At 48.9% G+C, this 19,394-nt stretch overlaps 1 protein-coding gene across 3 annotated transcripts in view; it reads right to left on the reverse strand.

Moving 5' to 3' along the window:
* Positions 1-19,394, reverse strand: part of LOC133350303 (uncharacterized) — a 72,535-nt gene that overhangs the window by 51,199 nt on the left and 1,942 nt on the right. For 2 of the 3 annotated variants that reach the window (XM_061564545.1, XM_061564503.1), the window contains exon 1: positions 7,756-7,888. The exons of the other annotated variant lie outside the window; for it this stretch is intronic. In XM_061564545.1, the coding sequence (XP_061420529.1) occupies positions 7,756-7,851 (96 nt within the window). In that variant the 5' untranslated portion in view covers positions 7,852-7,888. Of the gene's footprint in view, positions 1-7,755; positions 7,889-19,394 lie in introns of those variants that run through there. 3 annotated transcript variants of the gene reach the window in all.

Genomic DNA, 19,394 nt, shown 5'->3' on the forward strand with positions numbered 1-19,394 from the left:
GTCACCTCGACACAACCAACGTTCAATTCCCACCAAATGGTGCTCATTTGATGGATCATGGAGGGACGATACGACTGCTGTTGCTGCTGCTGATGACGATCATTGTGAAAGTGGCGGTTATGATGGTGATGATGTCACAATGAAGCTGATGATTTCGAATGCAGTTGATGCTGCTGCTATTGTAGTTGATGATGATAATGCAGCTGCAACGATGACTACACAGCTATGATGTTGCCTATGCAGCCACCAGGCAAACATAGTAAACTTTGAACTACAATGCAATACAATTACAGACAGTCGACCAACACAACAGTCAACACCCCACCTGGTTGTTTACATTCTTCCAAATATTACTGTGAATGCTACATAAATTGGAACAATTTTCTCAAAACGTTTATATTCAAGCCAAATGGACCCATAACCACCGCGCCTTACGCCATATCGCCCCCGGGGTTTAAAAAATAACATACAACAGTGCTCAGCTGTGGAAGTTTCGTTCGATTGTTAGCAAACGAACACTTGACCATCGCGGAGCCTCCGAGGAGGGTTCCCTCGAGTGACCACAACAACAACACAACAACAACAACACAACAACAACAACAACGACGACGTGTTCCACAGCAACACCCGAGGGGTTGGCTCCGGGAGGAGGGCACACACACGAATTGCTGCGCCAGAGCACTGAATGACCACGGCCGAGATTCCGCGGTGTTGAATCCGGGACTCCCCGAGCGCGGCGAGCGGAGGATCGTGACGGACGGTGGTGGCGATGACGATTGAGGCACCGCGTAACGGCGGAGTCGAGGCATCGATTAAAATCGATTGCCGGCTCTCGATACCCACGTGCGTACGAACGTGCGTGGCGCCATGCGTGTAAGAATGGATTGCTTCGAGTTCGAGGAAATTGTACGCGCGACACTACGGCAATGTCACAGAGGTTCCCGTCGTCGGCAACAAAAAATTGCCCCGTTCGGGAACCCAGTTTGAGCGTCCACCTACAAAACTTGCACAGGCGCCAAACTTTGCATTTGTTATTGATCCCGAGCTCTCATTACCTTCCCACAGATCTCTCAACTCTGCACGACCTCACACCTCCAGCAGCGCAACTGCCACCCACATCAATAATTTCCTAACACCAGCTGCCGCTGTGAACCTCACCCACTTCTGCAAGCCTCCCCTGTACGGCGTCCCCATGTTTAGTTTGCTGTCCTATCCGGCACCTCTGATTGGCACGGTTGGCTACGCAAAGTCCCTCACCCCGTGTCCCTCACCCCCCCCCCCCCCCCCGCGTCTCTCACCTCGAAACTCCCCAGATATAAATCTAAAATATGATTAAAAATGTCACTGTCAGACTTGTCACCTGCACCCAAGACCACGTCACCCCAACACTCCGTTCCCTCCACTGGCTTCAGTTGGAGAGGCAACACATTACTCGCCTAGTGATGAAGATATTGGCTACGTGACGTTGCAAGGCATCCTCGTCATGCCATGAGGATTTATTTTTTTAATTGAGGGTTTACATTATTATCATTGCCACAGCAAAAAAGAAAATTATGTTTCACCAGAAAAAAAAAATATCCTATCAAGTTTTAATTGAAAATCATTTCCCAGAGCTACACAGCGCTTGCCTCTAATCAAAATTTGAAAATTATTATTTAATTGATGTTGATTAAATGGAAGTTGCATTTAAATCCGGTGTTCAGACGTTGCCTTAATATCATCACAGTAATAGGATTTCACACGCAGGGGAAGCAAGTTGAGGGTGATTTTTTTTTGTCTTCGCGTGTTGGCAGCATAATTCGACGTGAACATTTGTGAGCCGCGGTCAATTAATTGAAACCTACCTCGCCGTCATTTCTCAAGAGCCCTCTGAGATCTGCTTCAATCTTGATGCATTACACTGGTCAACAAAAAAAATTCTGGCCTGGACTTTTACAGCTGTTTTAGACTAATTTCAGGGTGCTGATTCCAAATCTGATCTCAGATTTGCTCTATCACATCTCATTTTTATGCTATCGGCATACCCCATTTTCATTGATTTTACCCGAAATTAACTCTGTCACTTATGATTGCGAGTTGTTGCGAGTCAGTGACTGCTTAGTGTTAAAATATGGTTCTGTATTTTTAGGATAGTGTATTTATAATATCATTTTATATAGATATCCACATTTATTTAATATTTTTCTTCTGCAGTTTTTATTGAAAATGCAATATTTTATATCTCAAAAACCTGATGTGATGCCAGATTTGGAATCGGCACCCCAAAATTACCTTAAACCCGTTGGAATACCTTATGCCAGAAAAAGTGTGTGGACCATAATTATTGCGTGTTGTGTGTTTGTAGAGGCTGCTTTGGCATTTCACCCCCGCCCCTCCGTGGTGTACGGGCACGCAAAGCCATCGTTGTCGACGCGACTGCCAGGTGAGGCCACACGACCGCACAGAAATGTCTGGGCCGAAAATATATTCACCGGAGTAACTTTCGTCAGAAGCCTCCGGCCTTTCTACGTATTACATCGGTGTCAAGGTGTAGTTAGGTAAGCCACCATTCCGCATGCGTAGGCTCGTGCCTCGGTTCAACAATGTGAAAACTCTTAGGTTTTTTCGGTAAAGTCACGTAGGTAAAATAATAATAATAATACAATTAAATAATAATAATAATAATAAATGAAAATAACTTTATTAAATCACGACGTTTCGGAGGCTACACAAGTCTCCGACTTCAGGTGGGACCGTCACAGCCAAATTTACTGTATCAAGTGAAGAGAAATCCAAGAGACCAGATCTTACTGTATCACTTGATACAGTAAATTTGGCTGTGACGGTCCCACCTGAAGACGGAGACTTGTGTTGCCTCCGAAACGTCGTGATTTCATTTAGTTTTTCTCATTAATTATTATTATTATATTTTACCTACGTGACTTTACCGGAAAAACCCAAGAGTATGAATCCTTGCAGTCACGAAAGCTTCAAATCTAGAATCAACAAGTGAACTTGAAATTATGATTTTTTAAAATGTAATCCAGGTGGAGGACGAAAAGACCTCAACAGCTTGTCAGAGGATCCTACGATGGAGAACGAAGGCCAATTCCAGCACATACGAGTGGGTAACAAGCTGATGTTGACGTGTCATCTAGGAAAAATCCCACCTCCCCCCCCCGACACAACCCACAATTCATCTCTGTCCACTCGGGAGTTTACATGAGTTCTCGACAGTGGTGTGGTGGGGTAAAACGTGGGTAATGCCACCTCTTCCAAGACGCCTGCTCAGCGTTGGAGGGCAGGCCGAAATATCCTCTGGTGGGAATGGGTGGAGGGGTTTGGGCCCTCTTTAGCTCGCTGCAGTGGAAGCACATTCAGCCAGCAATTGGCGTGAGCGAGCGCTAGCAGGGCTGCACCTTTGCCTTCGATGCAGGCGTTGTATCAAGCGCCGATGGGACGCGGGTGCACGCGTGGCAAGAGGCAGCATTTTGGAGGAGACCGTTACGTGCCGGGGGGGGGGGGGGAGCAAGATGGGAGCGACGCGAGGTAGGGAAACAAGGGATGGGTAATAAATTGCACGCCAGCACCGGGCCCCGATTTTTTTTTACGACAAAATAATGAACGGCGAACGAATGACCTTCAAGTTTCGCCGCCACGTTCGCAACGCGCGGGGTGTTGGGCGACGCGGAAGAACACGAGTCCGCACGTCTTCGCACGAGACCGCGGAGCGAGCCGGAAGGGGCTTGCGTACGAATCCAGGGTTGCGGTTTTAGCGGCAGAGTGTCTTCGCGTTCGGACACGAGTGGGCCAAAGAACCTCAAGAGAGGCATCCCTTAGAGGTCTCGCTAGTGGATGGCCTTCAGCCAGAAGTGGTGTGGGTAAAGCAATTACGGAGTTGCACGGTTACCATTTAACCGTGTTAATTTCATATTCTCTGGGTCTTTCGGTAAAGTCACGTAAAATAATATTTTACATTTTAAAAATTCTTGACTGTTGTTTATTTTAAGTTTATTACATTTTTGATTATTTATCTTGTGTTGATCGCCGATTGTTTATTGTTTATTTATGTCTGTTAATTGTGATTAATTTTTTAATTGCTTGGTTGCACCGTGGGACCAAGAGAGAGGACTGTAATTTCATCTGTGTTGTATGTCATGCATGTAACACACTTGACAATAAAGTGACTTTAAGACTTTAAGATAGGTTCAAAGAAAATAACAAAAAATTGCAAAAAACTACGACGTTTCGATCGCAACACAAGCTTTCGTCATCACGAAGATGACACATGCATCGTAATATAATATATGGATGTATATGGGAATCTGCTGGGGTCGTCACATCTCATCAGGAAGATGACGGACGCTTGTGTTGCGATCGAAACGTCGTAGTTTTTTGTTATTTTTTTGTTATTTTCTTTGAACCTATCTACGTGACTTTACCGAAAGACCCAAAGAATATGAATTCCTTCAGTCACGAAAACTTTAAGTCAAGATTGATTTAATCTCCGCTGGCAGCCCAGAGTTAGGCTTTGAAATTAGACATTACTATGGCTGGGACCATTCTCATAATAAAATGACCACTGCTGATTTCACACAAAGTGGTGCTCTTTTCATAGACTCCCCCCCCACCGCAACCCTCCCAGATGGGACGGTGGGTCACGGCGACCCATTCACGAGATGTTAACTACCTCGCCTGGTATACAGGAGGTTCGTGGGTTCGATCTCGACCCTGACGCCTGCTCTATACTTGGAGGTTGCTGTGTCTCTCTCCTCATTGTCGCGGGCATTTTTCTCTGGGTCCTCCGGTTTTTCCCTCCACATTTTGAATCAACATCACACGTTTAGAGTATTTCCTCATGCTGAGCCACTTCATTGCACTATCATTCGTGGCCAGGTCGCTTCTGAAAAAGAGCTATATAGCTCAGTGGGCCTTACCTGGTTAAAAACAATCGTTTAGTTTAGTTTTAAACAGGACCGCCAACTCCGTATGTCTTCACAGTTGTTCCATACGACTCTCTGACGCGTTTACAAGTCGTATCGTGTGCTGGGAGCTTATTCAGCTCAACTGAACTTCAGAGAGCTATGTGTAAATGACGTGCTATGAAGGGTCATGTTCTGAAACGTCATCTATTGTAGTCTTCCTCGTAAGGAAACGGTGATACTGACGGCTGTGAAGGGTTTGTTGTGTAAATCGGGTTGATACGCAAAATCCGATTCGGTGGATTTCTCGGCCAAGAATATTTTCAAAGTCCTGACGCTTGTCTTTCCATCTCTCCATGACCTCTTGCCTCTCTCGTCTCCATCCATGTCCCCTCTCGTCCTCTGAATTTCCAATGTTCTCCGTCTCTCTCTCTCTCTCTCTGTCCCTCCTTCTCCCTGTGCCCAATCCCGTTTACGGTACTTTTTCCTCCTTGCACCCCTCCACTGAAATCAACTTCCCCTCTACATTGAGCAGCCTCCATCCTTCATTTCATTCCATTCCTCTCTTAACGCCTCACCTCTTCTCTGTTTCCCATTCTCTTCCTCTTCCCTCCCCGCACCCCTCCACTCCTTCCCATCCCTCCCCTGCCCTTTGGTGATCCCTAAGTACCCCTCTATCCCGGTCACCCATTCCTCAATCCTTGCACACCCCTGGCATCTACATCGTTCTCCCGTCGCCGTTGTGTTAAACGGCGTCAAACGCGTCGAGTGAAAGGTTCTCAACAAATATAAAACAAGGTCATGATCACGCGAATGTGGACTTTCCACCTATGACTCGCTACACAAGTGGGCCTTTGCGTGGTGTGCATTGCAGATTGGCCGTCACTCTGAGCAGAATGCCGAACGTGTTGCCTGAATACGTAACGTGGTGAAACAAATAGTGTGTGCACGATGTGTGCCCGTGATGACGATGATGATGGCGGTGGCACTGCATTAATGATGATGATGTCTCGATCGAGGTGTGAATGGTGATAAGCGATGCCAAATCTCAATTATATTAACGGCGGCATCATGATGGCAGGAAGTGGGTTTCATGGTTATGGGATATTACACAGAGCGGTGACTACGACAGCCCATTGCCACTGTGTCTATGTCTGGTAAGCGTCTAAACACGTTGCAAATACATTTCCAAAGCAGCCCTAGACAATAGCCTTACACACACAAATTTAGACGTGTCAGTGGCCGGTGCTATGGTGGCACCATCCGACGTTGTAGACGTCCAATTACAACTCATCACATCGTACGCGTCGATGCCACGCGGAGTTGTACGTACCTGGGATGCACTTCCCTGGCGATTGTCACGCGCGGCAAGTTCCTTATTCAGTGCCACTTTAATTTGCCGCAAGGGCATTCCTCAACGGGCAGCTCAAGGACCCCGGCTCCGTCCATGGTGAGCGACGCCGCAGAACCGTTTCACTTTAATTCCGCGCGCCATCAACTTACCCCGCGAGCATTAACTGCCGCAAAAGACGATTTCCAAAAGGATGAATGTAAAAATATACAACACAGCCTACACACGCGCGCACGCGTGCAGCTGTTCTTCACACTCCGTTGAAGCAACCTTTTAAACACCTCCTTTGTAAGTGGTGCAATATTCCTCAAGGACCCTGCGCTCGTTCTCTGCAATGTCGCCGTCTTTGTTTCGTTGCTGCTGCTCGCTGCTGCTGCCTCTGCTCACTGCAGCAGCACGGATCTCTCCGTGGAAGCTAGCCAGGCGACCGGCACAACGGGGCCATCGCGCGTGTCGACAAATCAAAAATAAACTCAATTGGGACAACGGCAACCAAAAAAAACTCAATAACACCGCATGGCCTCAAAAGGAAAAAATTTCTAGGAAGCAACGTTTCGAGCAATGGCCCTTCTTCGGAGCACATTACTATCATGCGTGGCACGTGTGCTACTACGACGAAGAAGCGTCAAGTTTTTTCCGGGTCAAATTCGGAAGAGTAGGCAAAATACCCCCGAGAAGGGCCTCCCAGAAGCTCTCTCTCTGGGCTTTCTTCGCACGCTACGAAAAATGGCCCTACATTTTATTTTATTTTAAGCTTACAGTGTTTTATATATTTTGCTTTAATGTTCTATTATTACATTGAATATTCAAGTGGTGGTGCTTTGAGTGGGAGATTTCACTTGACTTTGAGCGTGTTGAGATTCTCACTGTTGGCTGCGCTTTGGCACCACAGCCAATGCAGCAGCAGCAGCAGCATCGCCACATTAATATGCTCGGTCTCTTGCGGTGTACACACACCAATCATTGAAACAATTCATTCATTTGTATGAACGACAATCCGTAGATTTTACTCTATACAATTTTTTTTCCGCATTTTTAAACATACAAGCAAATACCGTGCAATACACTCAAAGTATACGCAATGCATTACCACCCCTTTATAATACACACAAAAAAAGTATAGAAATAGTTACTTAAGTACACGCTCGTTCACAGCCAGATACACACACAGGCACCTGCGTGCAACCGCACTCCGCACACGTTCCGCTTAACGTCCCCGTTGCTCCCGAATGAATGCCCTCTGCGGAGCAGCAAACAGAGCGGCAGCGGCCGTCGATTTTTCAACGGGTCGCCAAAGCACGGCAGTAAATTCGTGTTCCCGTGCACCACGGCGGCGCGGGGAGGGGGGGTAAGAAGACGCAGAATCTGCGACCACCGCGGGCCGCTCGTTCCAAGCGCTCCCGCTGCGATCGCGGCGTTCTGCGTTTGGCCATCGTCATCCCAGCGGGTCGCTCGCTACTGCGCAACGGGCGCGAGGCTCCACAGCAAACGCTCATCACCCACCGTTGGCAAAGCCGAGGACGAAGGCTGAGATGATGACGACGATGTTGGTGGTGGTGGTGGTGACTGGGTTGCCCCTGTCTCGCTGGCGCAACGCATTCACTCGTCAACCCGCGCTGCCTGCCTAGACCACGGCTGCTGCTGCCGCTGCAGTATAAGTCACGAGCATTCGTCGTCTGCATACAGATCGGCTCCAGAGCAGTGCCCCCCCAGTGTGTGCGCGCGTGACACTGCTGTGTGGGTGGGCATGCCGCCACGCATCTGCGTGTGGGTGTGTATACGCGATATGTGAGTCTGTGTGCGCGTGTGTGCCAGGGGGGCAGTGATGCTGTGCACGCTGCGCTCTGCTCCGAGTTCGATTTCCACTCACGGCCGACACGAGCGAACATTGTCTAAAACCGGTCGTGGGGCTCCCCTAGGTTGACTCAGTCTGAAATAAGTAGCTGGTGCGGTGTGTAAACGTCACCATTAGGGAGACAAAGGCGGCCGGGCGTGGTGCTGGACACCCACCTCCTCGTATGCCGTACCGGCTTTCATTGGTGCTTGCTAAGAGCACTTGACAATACAGTCTGTTAATGCTATACGGGGGATCTTTGTCTTTGTGTGGGTTTGTAGGAGCGGTGGCGCAGTGGTTAGCGCACTGCCCTACGAACCCGTCGACCCCAGTTCGCACGTCCGATTAACACGGTTGGCTACGTACGGTGTGAAAGAAATTCAACATACATACAGTTCCCACTTATGACAAAAATCAGTGACGAATATTTACGAACCGGTCCTGGGCCTCCTCTAGGTTGACTCAGCCTCGATGAATAAAACGTCGCCGCTATAGGAGACAAAGACGGCCAGGCGTGGTGCTGTCAACCCATCCCCCTCGTGCAGCGTGCTGGTTTCACATCGGTGCTCACGAACAGCACTTGCCCCGACAGTCTGTGAAGGATACACGGGGGATCTTTGTCTTTGTGTGCGTAAAGGCGTTGCACCTTCGCAGACTCGTCAAAGTGTCGCAGTGGCCCGCGGGACAGCGCAACGATCCTGGCGAACAGCGTGGTCCCTGATTGTGACGAGTTTCTTTCAGGTTGACTCGGCCTAAAATGAGGACTGTAACATGGTTACGGTGTGTGTGTCAAAGATGATCACGTGTGGTCCTGGCCACATCGTTCCGAGCTGGCCTACACTATCACGGCAATAGGCGCTCGCTAACAACACACGTACCGACAGCATCCCTTACGGTTTAACACGTAGGCTTTCGCGGCCAATATCATCCATAATACAGTTGTTTTTTTATAGAGTATCTCATATAGCTAAATCTGTTCAAGCCTTCCGTAAGTCACGTGACGTCTGCTTGGCCACCCCCACTCTGGACTCCTCCCCCTCTGGCCCCGCCTCCTGTGAAAACAGACGCCGCTGTGTCGTGCCGCTCATAGGTGCTCGCACCTTCTTTCTTCTACTGCTCCCTTCCCTCCTCACACATCATCATCACCACCAGCACCACCCCTCTCATTCCCGACATCTTATTTCGTATTTAGGGAGCACCTTCACTCAAGGCACTTGACGTAAGTGTAAAAAAGGGCGACAAATTAGAGTGATTTAGATGACAGACTCGGTCATTCCATCTCCTCCTCCTCCCCTTCCTCCTTGGGGTTCCTCCTCTCTTCCTGCTGCTCATCTTGACCCGTGCCCTCCTCTCTGTCCGTTTAAGGGACTTCTGTTCAGGCATCCGTTCCCTTTCCCGGTCCTCTCTCTCTGTTTCCGTGCATCACCATTATTATTATTATACCATTGACTCTACGGACACTCCCCTTCCCGTGATGTGCCAAGAGAAAAGTTGTTACGGATGTTTACGTGCTATGGCTACGTACGGTGCGAAAGAAGTTAAGCATACGTGCGTGTGTAAGTGCATCTTTGCATGCACCAACGTGTGTGTGCTTGCTGTGTGTTCGTTTGTTTTTGGGAGGGCATTTCACTGCGACTGTTAAAGGCTGCTGAATTCATTACCGCCCGATGCTCAGCGATAATAAATTACTCCGAGTGTAGGGCTGCCATTCCTCAGGCTCCCCAAACACACCAAAGACAAAGATCCCCCGTATAGACTTGACAGGCTGTTGGCAAAGCTGTCGACCCACACGGCTCACCCCGTATTCTTGTACAGGGAAATCGAGTTTTAGGTCCGTACGGCGTACGGCCGTTTCAATACGGGCAAAAAATATATGTTTGCCTATTTGTTTGTGTTTCTCCCTTGCGGTGGACTTTGTAGGATGAACGTTGAGATTTATAAGGGACACAGGGTGATCAATACGGTCTGCATTTGTCTGTAGTAAGGTAGGGCACTGATAAGGGGTTGGCAGCTATGGGAGCTCAACAACAACAACAACCGCCGTTCGCCACTAAGTAGCGGTGACATCGCCACGGTGGTTGTGCCAGGCTAGGTGCACCTATAGAGAAGCCCCCACCCCTACAATCGCCCAAAATCAATGAGTAAAACTGTAACAACGGTCCTGTTGGTATGCAGTGGGGGTCAACTCCCACAGCGGGGAAAACAACAGCGCGGAACAAGTAATCTTCACAACGTTAAACATGGGGACCACCAAATGGGACGCTATGAAATCCTCTCACGCCGGGGCCAAAGTGAAGAGAGCTGACAGCCAAAGGGGCACCGGTTGCATCCGCACGGCAATCGTGGTTCGGTGTTAGATGATGATGACGATGACGGCGATGACGATGATGATGATGGCACGCGTTCTCACGGGGCGAAGTTGGTACCGCAGCAGGTTTAGCGTATCAGTGCTGTGGACCCCCAAGTTCGATTCCCCGGCCAAGGCGAACAAGCAACGGCGAGTTATACCGTGAACCGGTCCCGGGCGCCCATTGCTCAGCGTGGTGAAGTATGGTCAAACAACCGCCATCATTGGGGGTGTGCTGTGAGTGGTCAAGTATGGACTGGCAAAGGGCCGTGAAATACAATTCCAAATATTGGGGGTCCTTAGCATCACCGGTGCAGGTGGAGCCAGCCACGCCAATTCATCGCAGTGTACACCACGCGCCTGCGTTGTTCCTGTCAAGACAATCACCTTACGACCACCCAATCGTCACAGTGGGAGGGAGATCATTGGCGTCTCCCAGGGTCCTGTTAGCCACTCGAGATAAGGGGACACTCAATGTCTGAGAGATCCACACGACGAAGCAAGAGGGAATCGGATGTCATTGCGTTTGCGAGTGAAACCTGAGGACTCCCATCTCCACTGCCGGCTCCCTTTTAAGGCAGTGACTGGACATTCCACATTCCCATGACGAGGGGGCGGGCGGTCCGCCAGTAAAACAACCTCTTGGGGAGCTCCCAACGCCGGGGACAGACTTAGCCGGCCACTAGGCCCTCGTTCCCAGGCAACTGCCTCTCTCTGCTTCAAAGTCTCTCCTCAGAAGAGTCATTCCCCAATCAATCCCGTGCCATCAGATCTCCTTAATCGCTTCCCTCCCATTCCCTCCTCTGTATGTGTCTGTGCGCCAGAGATATTGGTCATGCTTTGGGCGCATTAGTCACATCAGACTGTTGTCTGGCTCTACGCATTAAGCCGCGGACTGTTGTACGTGCATAGCCGTCAACCCAGACGGTTTAACCTGGTATTCTTGTAGAGGGAAATAGAGTTTTCAGGTCCATACGACGTACAGCCGTTTCAATACGGGTAATTTGTTTTTGTCTATTTGTGTTTCTCCCTTGTGATGGGACTTTGTAGGATGAACGTTGCAATTTATAAGGGCACGAGGTGACCAATAAGGTCTGAATTGGTCTGTAATAGGTAGGCTCTGATAAGGGGTTGACAAGAATGTACGCAGCAAGAGGCCCATACGTTTAGGCTGGTTTGGGATCTCATAATTCGTGCAAGCAAAAAAGAGCGAGGGTGATTCATTTATTTTTACAGTTTTTTCGGGCTGGATCTACGCGGGGGCTTTTTTTTCCGCGTCGGCAAAACTCAAAAAATTCCCTGGGGAAATGTTGGCTCACGCGATCCCACAATCGCACCCTCGTGTGTCTCTCTCTCACTCTCCATGAGGAGCGATCTCGTAATTTTCAACTCGGCGCCACGGCGCTTCTGTAAATGTATTCAGTGTTTTCCCTCTCGATCGATGCGAGGATTCATACTGTATGCGCTGTAAAAACTGGAAAATGTATTGAAGCTCTAATCACGGAAAAGCAATGATGTGGGGGGGGGGGGGGGTGTACGTGCCAGCTTTAAACATTTAAATTTGTGCACACGTAGGTCAAGGCCGCTGTGATAAGAGGTCACCGGGGCCAATTCTGTTGACAACAACAATAAACAGCTGCACATTTACCCGGGATAGCCGCAGTGAGTCCAGGGACTGGTTATTTTTTTTTAAAGAGGGTCCTGCGTAGGGATTCTAGATTTGAAGCTTTCGTGACTGCAAGGATTCATACTCTTAGTTTTTTTCGGTAAAGTCACGTAGGTAAAAAATTAAATTAAAATTAATAAAAATAAAACAATAAAATCACGACGTTTCGGAGGCAACACAAGTCTCTGTCATCAGGTGGGACCGTCACAGCCAGATTTGCTGCATCTGGCTGTGAAAAAAAAAATTACATTAAAATTTATAAAAATAAAACAATAAAATCACGACGTTTCGGAGGCAACACAAGTCTCTGTCATCAGGTGGGACCGTCACAGCCAGATTTGCTGCATCTGGCTGTGACAGTCCCACCTGATGACGGAGACTTGTGTTGCCTCCAAAACGTCGTGATTTTATTGTTTTGTTTTTATTAATTTTACTTTCATTTTTTACCTGCGTTGGGATGTTCGCACACATCCTTGCCAATCCGTTTCCTTCCTTCTGCTCGAACCCACAGCTTCTGCAGAGTCGGCATGCAACCTGCCAGGGTTGACTGTCGCAGTCTCATCACCGGCCTTTCCGAGGTTGTTGACCTCTGGGTGGCACTTCAATGCCCCCTCTGGGAAAGTTGTTGTCCTCCTCCACCCCGCAACCTCCTCCACTTACACTATTCCCTCGTTATTCACGAACCCGACGTCCGCGATTTTGGCTATCCGCGAATCGCATCTTCGATTCTACGCGACTGAATTTCGATTTAAAGCTTTCGTGACTGCAGGGATTCATCTTCTTGGTTCTTTTGGTAAAGTCACGTAGAAGGGAAGTAATAAAATAATAAAAATAAAACATAATAAAATTATTCTCACGACGTTTCGGCCACAACGCAAGCAGCCGTCCTGCGTTGTGGCCGAGACGTCGTGAGAATTATTTATTAATGTTTAATTTTTATTATTTTATTATTTTCCTTCTACGTGACTTTACCGAAAGAACCAAGAAGATGTGATCAACTTTGTTTGTGCTTTTGTTTAGGTGCCATTTCTTAATTTGTTAATACATTTTATTTTGCTTGGTAATAGTAGGATTTTCATTGGCTGGGTAGTGGCTGTATATGGGATTTGGTCCTCTATACAATTAATCGACAGCGTTATGGGATGCTATTAGCATGGGCGCCACGGTGCCGAGATGTTACCTAGCTCGCCTGGTGTGCAGGAGGTCGTGGGTTGGATCCTGACCCTAACGCCTGTATATTTCAAGTTTGCATGTTCTCCCCGTGGTCGCGTGGATTTTCTCTGGGTCCTCCGGTTTTTCACTCCTAATTTAAAATCAACATCGCGCGTTTAGAGTATTTGGTTGCGTTAAACTTCCACTTTGTTGAGCTGTCATTTGTCGCCAGTTCACTTTTTAAAAAGAACTTCATAGCTCAGTGGGCCTCAACTGGTATATAACATTTTTTTTTAAGTAGATTAGTTGAATGAGGCTATATAAAATGAAATAATTATTCTGCCATAACATTAAGTCATGCATAATTGCAGTGATTTATTGCTTGAGAGTGCGCACATCAATTACCGTAATATTGACACCACAAGCACGGCCAGGGACGGACTTTGCAGAGAATGACCTAGCCCGTAGTTGAGACGTAATCCATTACATGCACCGTGTCAAATCATTTATGCACCGCAATAAACAAGCACGCCAATTCAAGCTGGGTAAAAGCCAGCATATTAATGGAGTATTTATGATGATGCCGTATTTTATTTTACTCCAAAAAGCCCACAAATTACTCTCTTTAAATCGGTTTTTTATCACAAGTATAGGTGAATTATTATAGCACACGATCGTGAGAGATGGTGGAGATGGCTATTCGGAGGACTTCATCCAGCAGTGGATTGACCATGGCTGACAATGATCGTGGTAGTGGTGATCACAATCATTCTGCTTTGGAAGTTTATCCAGATTAATTTATATTTTCGTGACATCATTCACAATATTTCATCAATATCGTCATCACAAGCCATGCCCTATCCACTGCTCCAAATCCATTGCCGTTCCTCGCGGTCACAGTGACGCAGGACAAAACCTCACCTCGCTCCTGCCCACTCACTGATCCCATTGCTCCATCTCCCACTCGGACCTCCTCTTGGTGGAACTCGTTCCCACCTTTGGCTGCCGCTCCAACTTTGGTCTCAAACCACCGGCCGTCACCTCTCTGGTGCTGTCGCCTCCTGCCCAAGCCCACTCGCTCGGATTCATCGTCGATTCGATGTCTCCAACGTGAGTTTGCGCTGTGGTCCACGTCTTCCTCTCTCCGTCTCTCAGTGTAATTCGCTGTAAAGCGTTGCACCTCTGCTTTGTGCACTTTCTTCTGCCTTTGTTACACACACTCGTATGTTTCTGAGCCATGTGTCATAGCAGGTGATATTGGCACAGTTGGCTACGTATGGTGTGAAAGAAGTTCAACACACACAGGTGACAATACAATTATGTGTCACTTGTTATTATTCTTCGGACACATTGCTGTGAAACTTTTCATTGTGGAGTTCGTTTTACAATAGCGCCCCAACCTGCCTCTTAATCTCATCATTTTCATGCAGGTCTGTCTTCAATAACTGCGCTAAGTTTACATCCTCCGATGGGTTTACCAGTTGATTCCCTCTTGTCTGGCACTGCATTTTAGTCTGCATTTGTTAAGTGAACCTGTGCTTGCGTGATAAACCAATTGGACAAATGCGTAGGCGTTAGTGGAGAGTTGTATTCACCATTTCGCATCTGCTCAGGACAGAGTTCTTATATCGCCGATAGAAATTAACTGCAGGAAACAATTGAAGAACTCAATGAAGAATGCTGCAGAGTTGGGCCCAAGATATGCATCAAAACATACAAATAAATCAATGGCAAGGATGACGATGCCAATGACACTGATGGTCACAAAACTGCGTCGATTTTCGCGGTTGCGATGTCCGACGTTTCGCTCGATGCGTTGGGAGCTTCTGTACGGGGCTGACTAAACAATCTGTCGTCACGAACTGAACCCTTCAGCTCCCCCGAAGAAGCGGCCGTCACGAGGAGCGAAACCGACATCGACCAACACACGGTGCAGCCCGAATGCACATCGTAGAGGGCCGTGACGGTCACTGCTGAACAACTCCGTTGGTCATCTCACACAAACGAGGCCACGGGGCCCACCAAGGGTGGCTCTCGCAGGTTCACAGAGAGCCTCGTCCCCAGAGCGACGCATTCCACGTGCTCAATGCACTCCCGGTTAGCACGGTTGGCTACGTACGGCGCGAAAGAAGTTCGAGAAACACGCACAACGCACTCGCAGCGGCGGCGGCGGCTTTTGGCTGCTGGCCATCGAACAAAGACGGCGGTCGCCGCATCGCTCGTATTTCAGATGCGCTTCAGCAGCCGTCTGGGACGCTCTTCCTTCCGATATTAGGAAGCCACTGGAGCTATGCACTTTTAAATCATCATCCCGATTGACAAACTCATTTCTTGAGAACTGCTTTGTGTGTTTAGTTTGCCGTCCTTCCCCCGCACCTCCGATTAGCACGGTTGGCTACGTACGGTGCGAAAGAAGTTCTACGTACGCGCACTATACACCCCCATTCTCCAGGGCCGCAAAACAGCTGACGGCGCGGATTTCTCTCGCCCTCGGCGGTGATCGATGCGGCACGTCCCTCTTCAACTCACTTCGTACGGGGGTGGGTGGCTGGGGGTGGCGTCCTTTCGACGTTACCGGCGCTTCCATCAGCCAAACGCGTGGCGTCGTGCCGGGCGATCGGGGCCAGGGTCGATGCACGCGCGGGTAGATGTTGACGTCGGTGTGATGAGAGGTGTTCCTAAGCAGGCGGTCGCGGCAGCTGCATTGAATCCGTTCAGCGATGCTCACAGCAAGCCGTTTTCACTCGTCTCTTTTCTTTTTTTACAAGTGCGTGCGTCTGTCCGTGTGTTTGTGTGCTTGGGGAGCGGCAGTGCGGCAGTTATCACGCCGCGCTACGAACCCGGCGACCCGGGTTGGATTTCCGTTCATGGTTAACAGCAGTGACGATAATTATCTGAACCGGGACTGGGTCTCCCCTAAGTCCACTTAGGCTCAAATGAGCACCTGGTGCGGTGTGTAAACATCGCCACTGGGGAGACAAAGCAGGTCGGGTGTGGTGCTGGCCGCCCGCTCCCTCGTGTGCCATGCCGGCCTTCATTTGGTGCTCGCTAACAGCACTTGCCCCAAGAGTATGGTAAAGCTATATGGGGGATCTTTGTCTTTGTCTACGTGGTGAGTGGGGGCGCACTGGTTTGTGTGCAGCGCACTTGGAACCCGGCGAGCTAAGTGTTGATTGCCAGCCATGGTTATCGTTAGTGGCGGGAGCTATCTGAACCAGTCATAGGCATTCTCTAGATTCTCTCAGCCTTAAATTAGTAGCATTTGCCGATTTGTTTTTAAGATGGAACGGCAATGATGACGGAAATAAAATAATGACAGGGTAAGTTGCATTTGCATCTATTACATCTCTGCATTATACATTCTTAATTACATATTAATGTTTATTCCTTTGTTAATTTACTGGTAGCTCAAGGCGAATTACAGGGGGGGGGTTAACCATACTTCACCATACTGGTCAATGCGGGTGTGGCAAATGGGGTGGGTGGGTGGGGGCGGTCACAGCACCGGATCTCACACATCACTCGCCACTGATGTGAGACGTGGCTCGCAATCAAAATCAAATTGGAGGTCACCGGGTCCACAGTGCGGAGTCCAGAACGCCGCGTTCGTGCCCAATCTCGCGCTCGCCTCCCAGCACCGTCAAGATGTTGCTTAGTGAGCCGCAAAACATTCGGCCGCCTACAAAAACCTTGACTGCAACCTGATTCGGGTCATTAGTGAGCAAAACCGTGATGACGAAACCGAGATGTGAACTTCTAGATTTGAAGCTTTCGTGACTGCAAGGATTCATATTCTTAGGTTTTTTCGGTAAAGTCACGTAGGTAAAACATTAAAATTAATAAAAGTAAAATAAAATAAAAATCACGACGTTTCGGAGGCAACACAAGTCTCCGTCATCAGGTGGGGCCGTCACAGCCTCACTTTATGCAGCAAATCTGGCTGTGACGGTCCCACCTGATGACGGAGACTTGTGTTGCCTCCGAAACGTCGTGATTTTTATTTTATTTTACTTTTACTAATTGTAATGTTTTACCTACGTGACTTTACCGAAAAAACCTAAGAATACGAGATGTGAACGTGAAAGAGTGAGGCGTTACATGTTGAGTGAATACCCCGTATCGTCAATAAATAGATCCGTGCTGTGCGTGTGTTAATAGTCGTCTCCGGTGGCAAGAGCTGCTCCTGCATTGCGCTACGGACTCGATGATCTGGGTTCAATATCTGGCAAGGCGACATCGGTGGCAGGTTGTATCTGAACCTGCTCTGGGTCTCCCCAAGGTCAACTCGGCCTTAAAATGAGAAACAGGGGCAGTGTGTGAACGTAAATACTGGGGAGGTATGACGGTGGCTCCATCTCCCTTCCTATCCGCGCCCTTCCTTGCCCTTTATAGGTGCTCGCTAACAGTGCTCGCTCCTACGGTTCCACACGGTAAGAGAGGACGCGTGTGTAAGAGTCATCGCTGTTGAAAAGAGAATAAATGCCCACCCATGCTCCAGCCAGCATTGTGCGGTATCGATGTCCACTGGACGCTCGGATTAGTCGCTGGTGCAAATTCCACATTTCTGCGGTTGGGGACTAGTCACGTACAGTGGGGCAAATTGCCCAGGTGATATGTCACACACAGACAATTAAAACTACAAACTATTTTTTTCATATATAATACTAGACAAGGTCCACTAAGCTATATAACTATTTTTCAGAAGCGACCTGTCCACAAATGACAGCCCAACGAGGTGGCTTATTGTGTGGACATTAATAGCCAAATACTCTAAACGCACGTTGCTAAATGTGGAGGGAAAAACTGGAGGACCCGGAGAAAAATCCACGCGAACACAGGAAGAGAGACACGCAAACTCCAAATATACAGGGTTTGGATCGAACCCACAACCTCCTCTATATCAGGCGAGGTAGTTAACATCTTGCCACCACGGCGCCAATTTGCCGAGATGTGAATCTGGGCGAATGTGTGCCAAACACGATATGTTTTCTTTTTTGAAGCTACGGCACGGTCCGTTAAAAAGGTTAAGGTGCAGCCCTGCAATTTCTCGGTCACGACACCGCTGGCCAGAAGGGCCTCCACTAGAGGGAGCTATAGAGAGCCCCTCCAAGAGAATATTTATCTCCCTAATTCTTCCACCACGGCCAGACACGTCGAAAGCGGTGGTAGAACTCACACCTCACCCCACCGCACGCAACATGGCGATCAACATTTATAATTCGGGGTCAACAAATGTCGGGGGGGGGGGGGGATTTAAAACAAACTCGCCGATTGCTTCAACTGGCGCGCCAGGAGGTTGAACTGGCGACCTCTGGGTTGCAAGTCCAGTGTGCTCACCGTTACACCCATCGCAGAATTCCTACTGAAAGCAAGAATAATCTTACCAGATTACTTTATCGTCGTCCGGCCGGTGGGTGCTGTGGTCAGAGCCCTTGACTCACAATCAGACGGTTATGAGTTCACATCCGGGCAGGAGTAGACTCAGCCTACGATCAGAACTCCAGATATGCAGCCTACTGGGAATGTTACGCATGATAACAGATGAATTGATATCCAAGACGTTTACCTTTGACGTGTTATACTGGTAGGAATCTCCTGGTTACACCAGCCCACAGGGGATTATTGTGTACGTCCGTCCGTCGTGCATCCAAAATGGGAGGGGTGGGGCTGCGTGGAGAGGGGAGGGTGGGGAAGGGCTGGGTGGGGAGGGTGGGGAGGGGCTGGGAGGGTAGGGTGGAGCTGGGTGGGGGGTGGGAGGGATGGGGCTGGGTGGGGAGGGGCTGGTCACCCCGTGGTGCCCTTATAAAACTCAATGTTTAACCTACTCACGCCGGCTTGTGCCCGCCCTCACAGTCGGGCATATTTGCGGAATACACCACGCCGCCGTTGACCCTGGCCATTGACCGAGCAACCCAACGTTCCTACCAGCTCCCTCCGCAGAAGGAATGTGTTAATGTGCGCTGCAATTTGCCGCACTGCTCGAGTTCGCGTGACGGAAAACACATCAAGAACGCGCCGTGAATGAGCGGTCACATGATCGTCGGGCCCGTAAGGGGGCGTTCAGTACGCACTGTGTGTCGCTGAGCAATAATGTAATGCAAAATAATCGACAGTGCCGTTGTGGAGAACGCATTTCTGTTGAG

The sequence above is a fragment of the Lethenteron reissneri genome, chromosome 4 (genome assembly GCF_015708825.2).
Source record: "Lethenteron reissneri isolate LAM-NWPU_2019-01 chromosome 4, ASM1570882v1, whole genome shotgun sequence".
NCBI lineage: Eukaryota > Metazoa > Chordata > Hyperoartia > Petromyzontiformes > Petromyzontidae > Lethenteron > Lethenteron reissneri.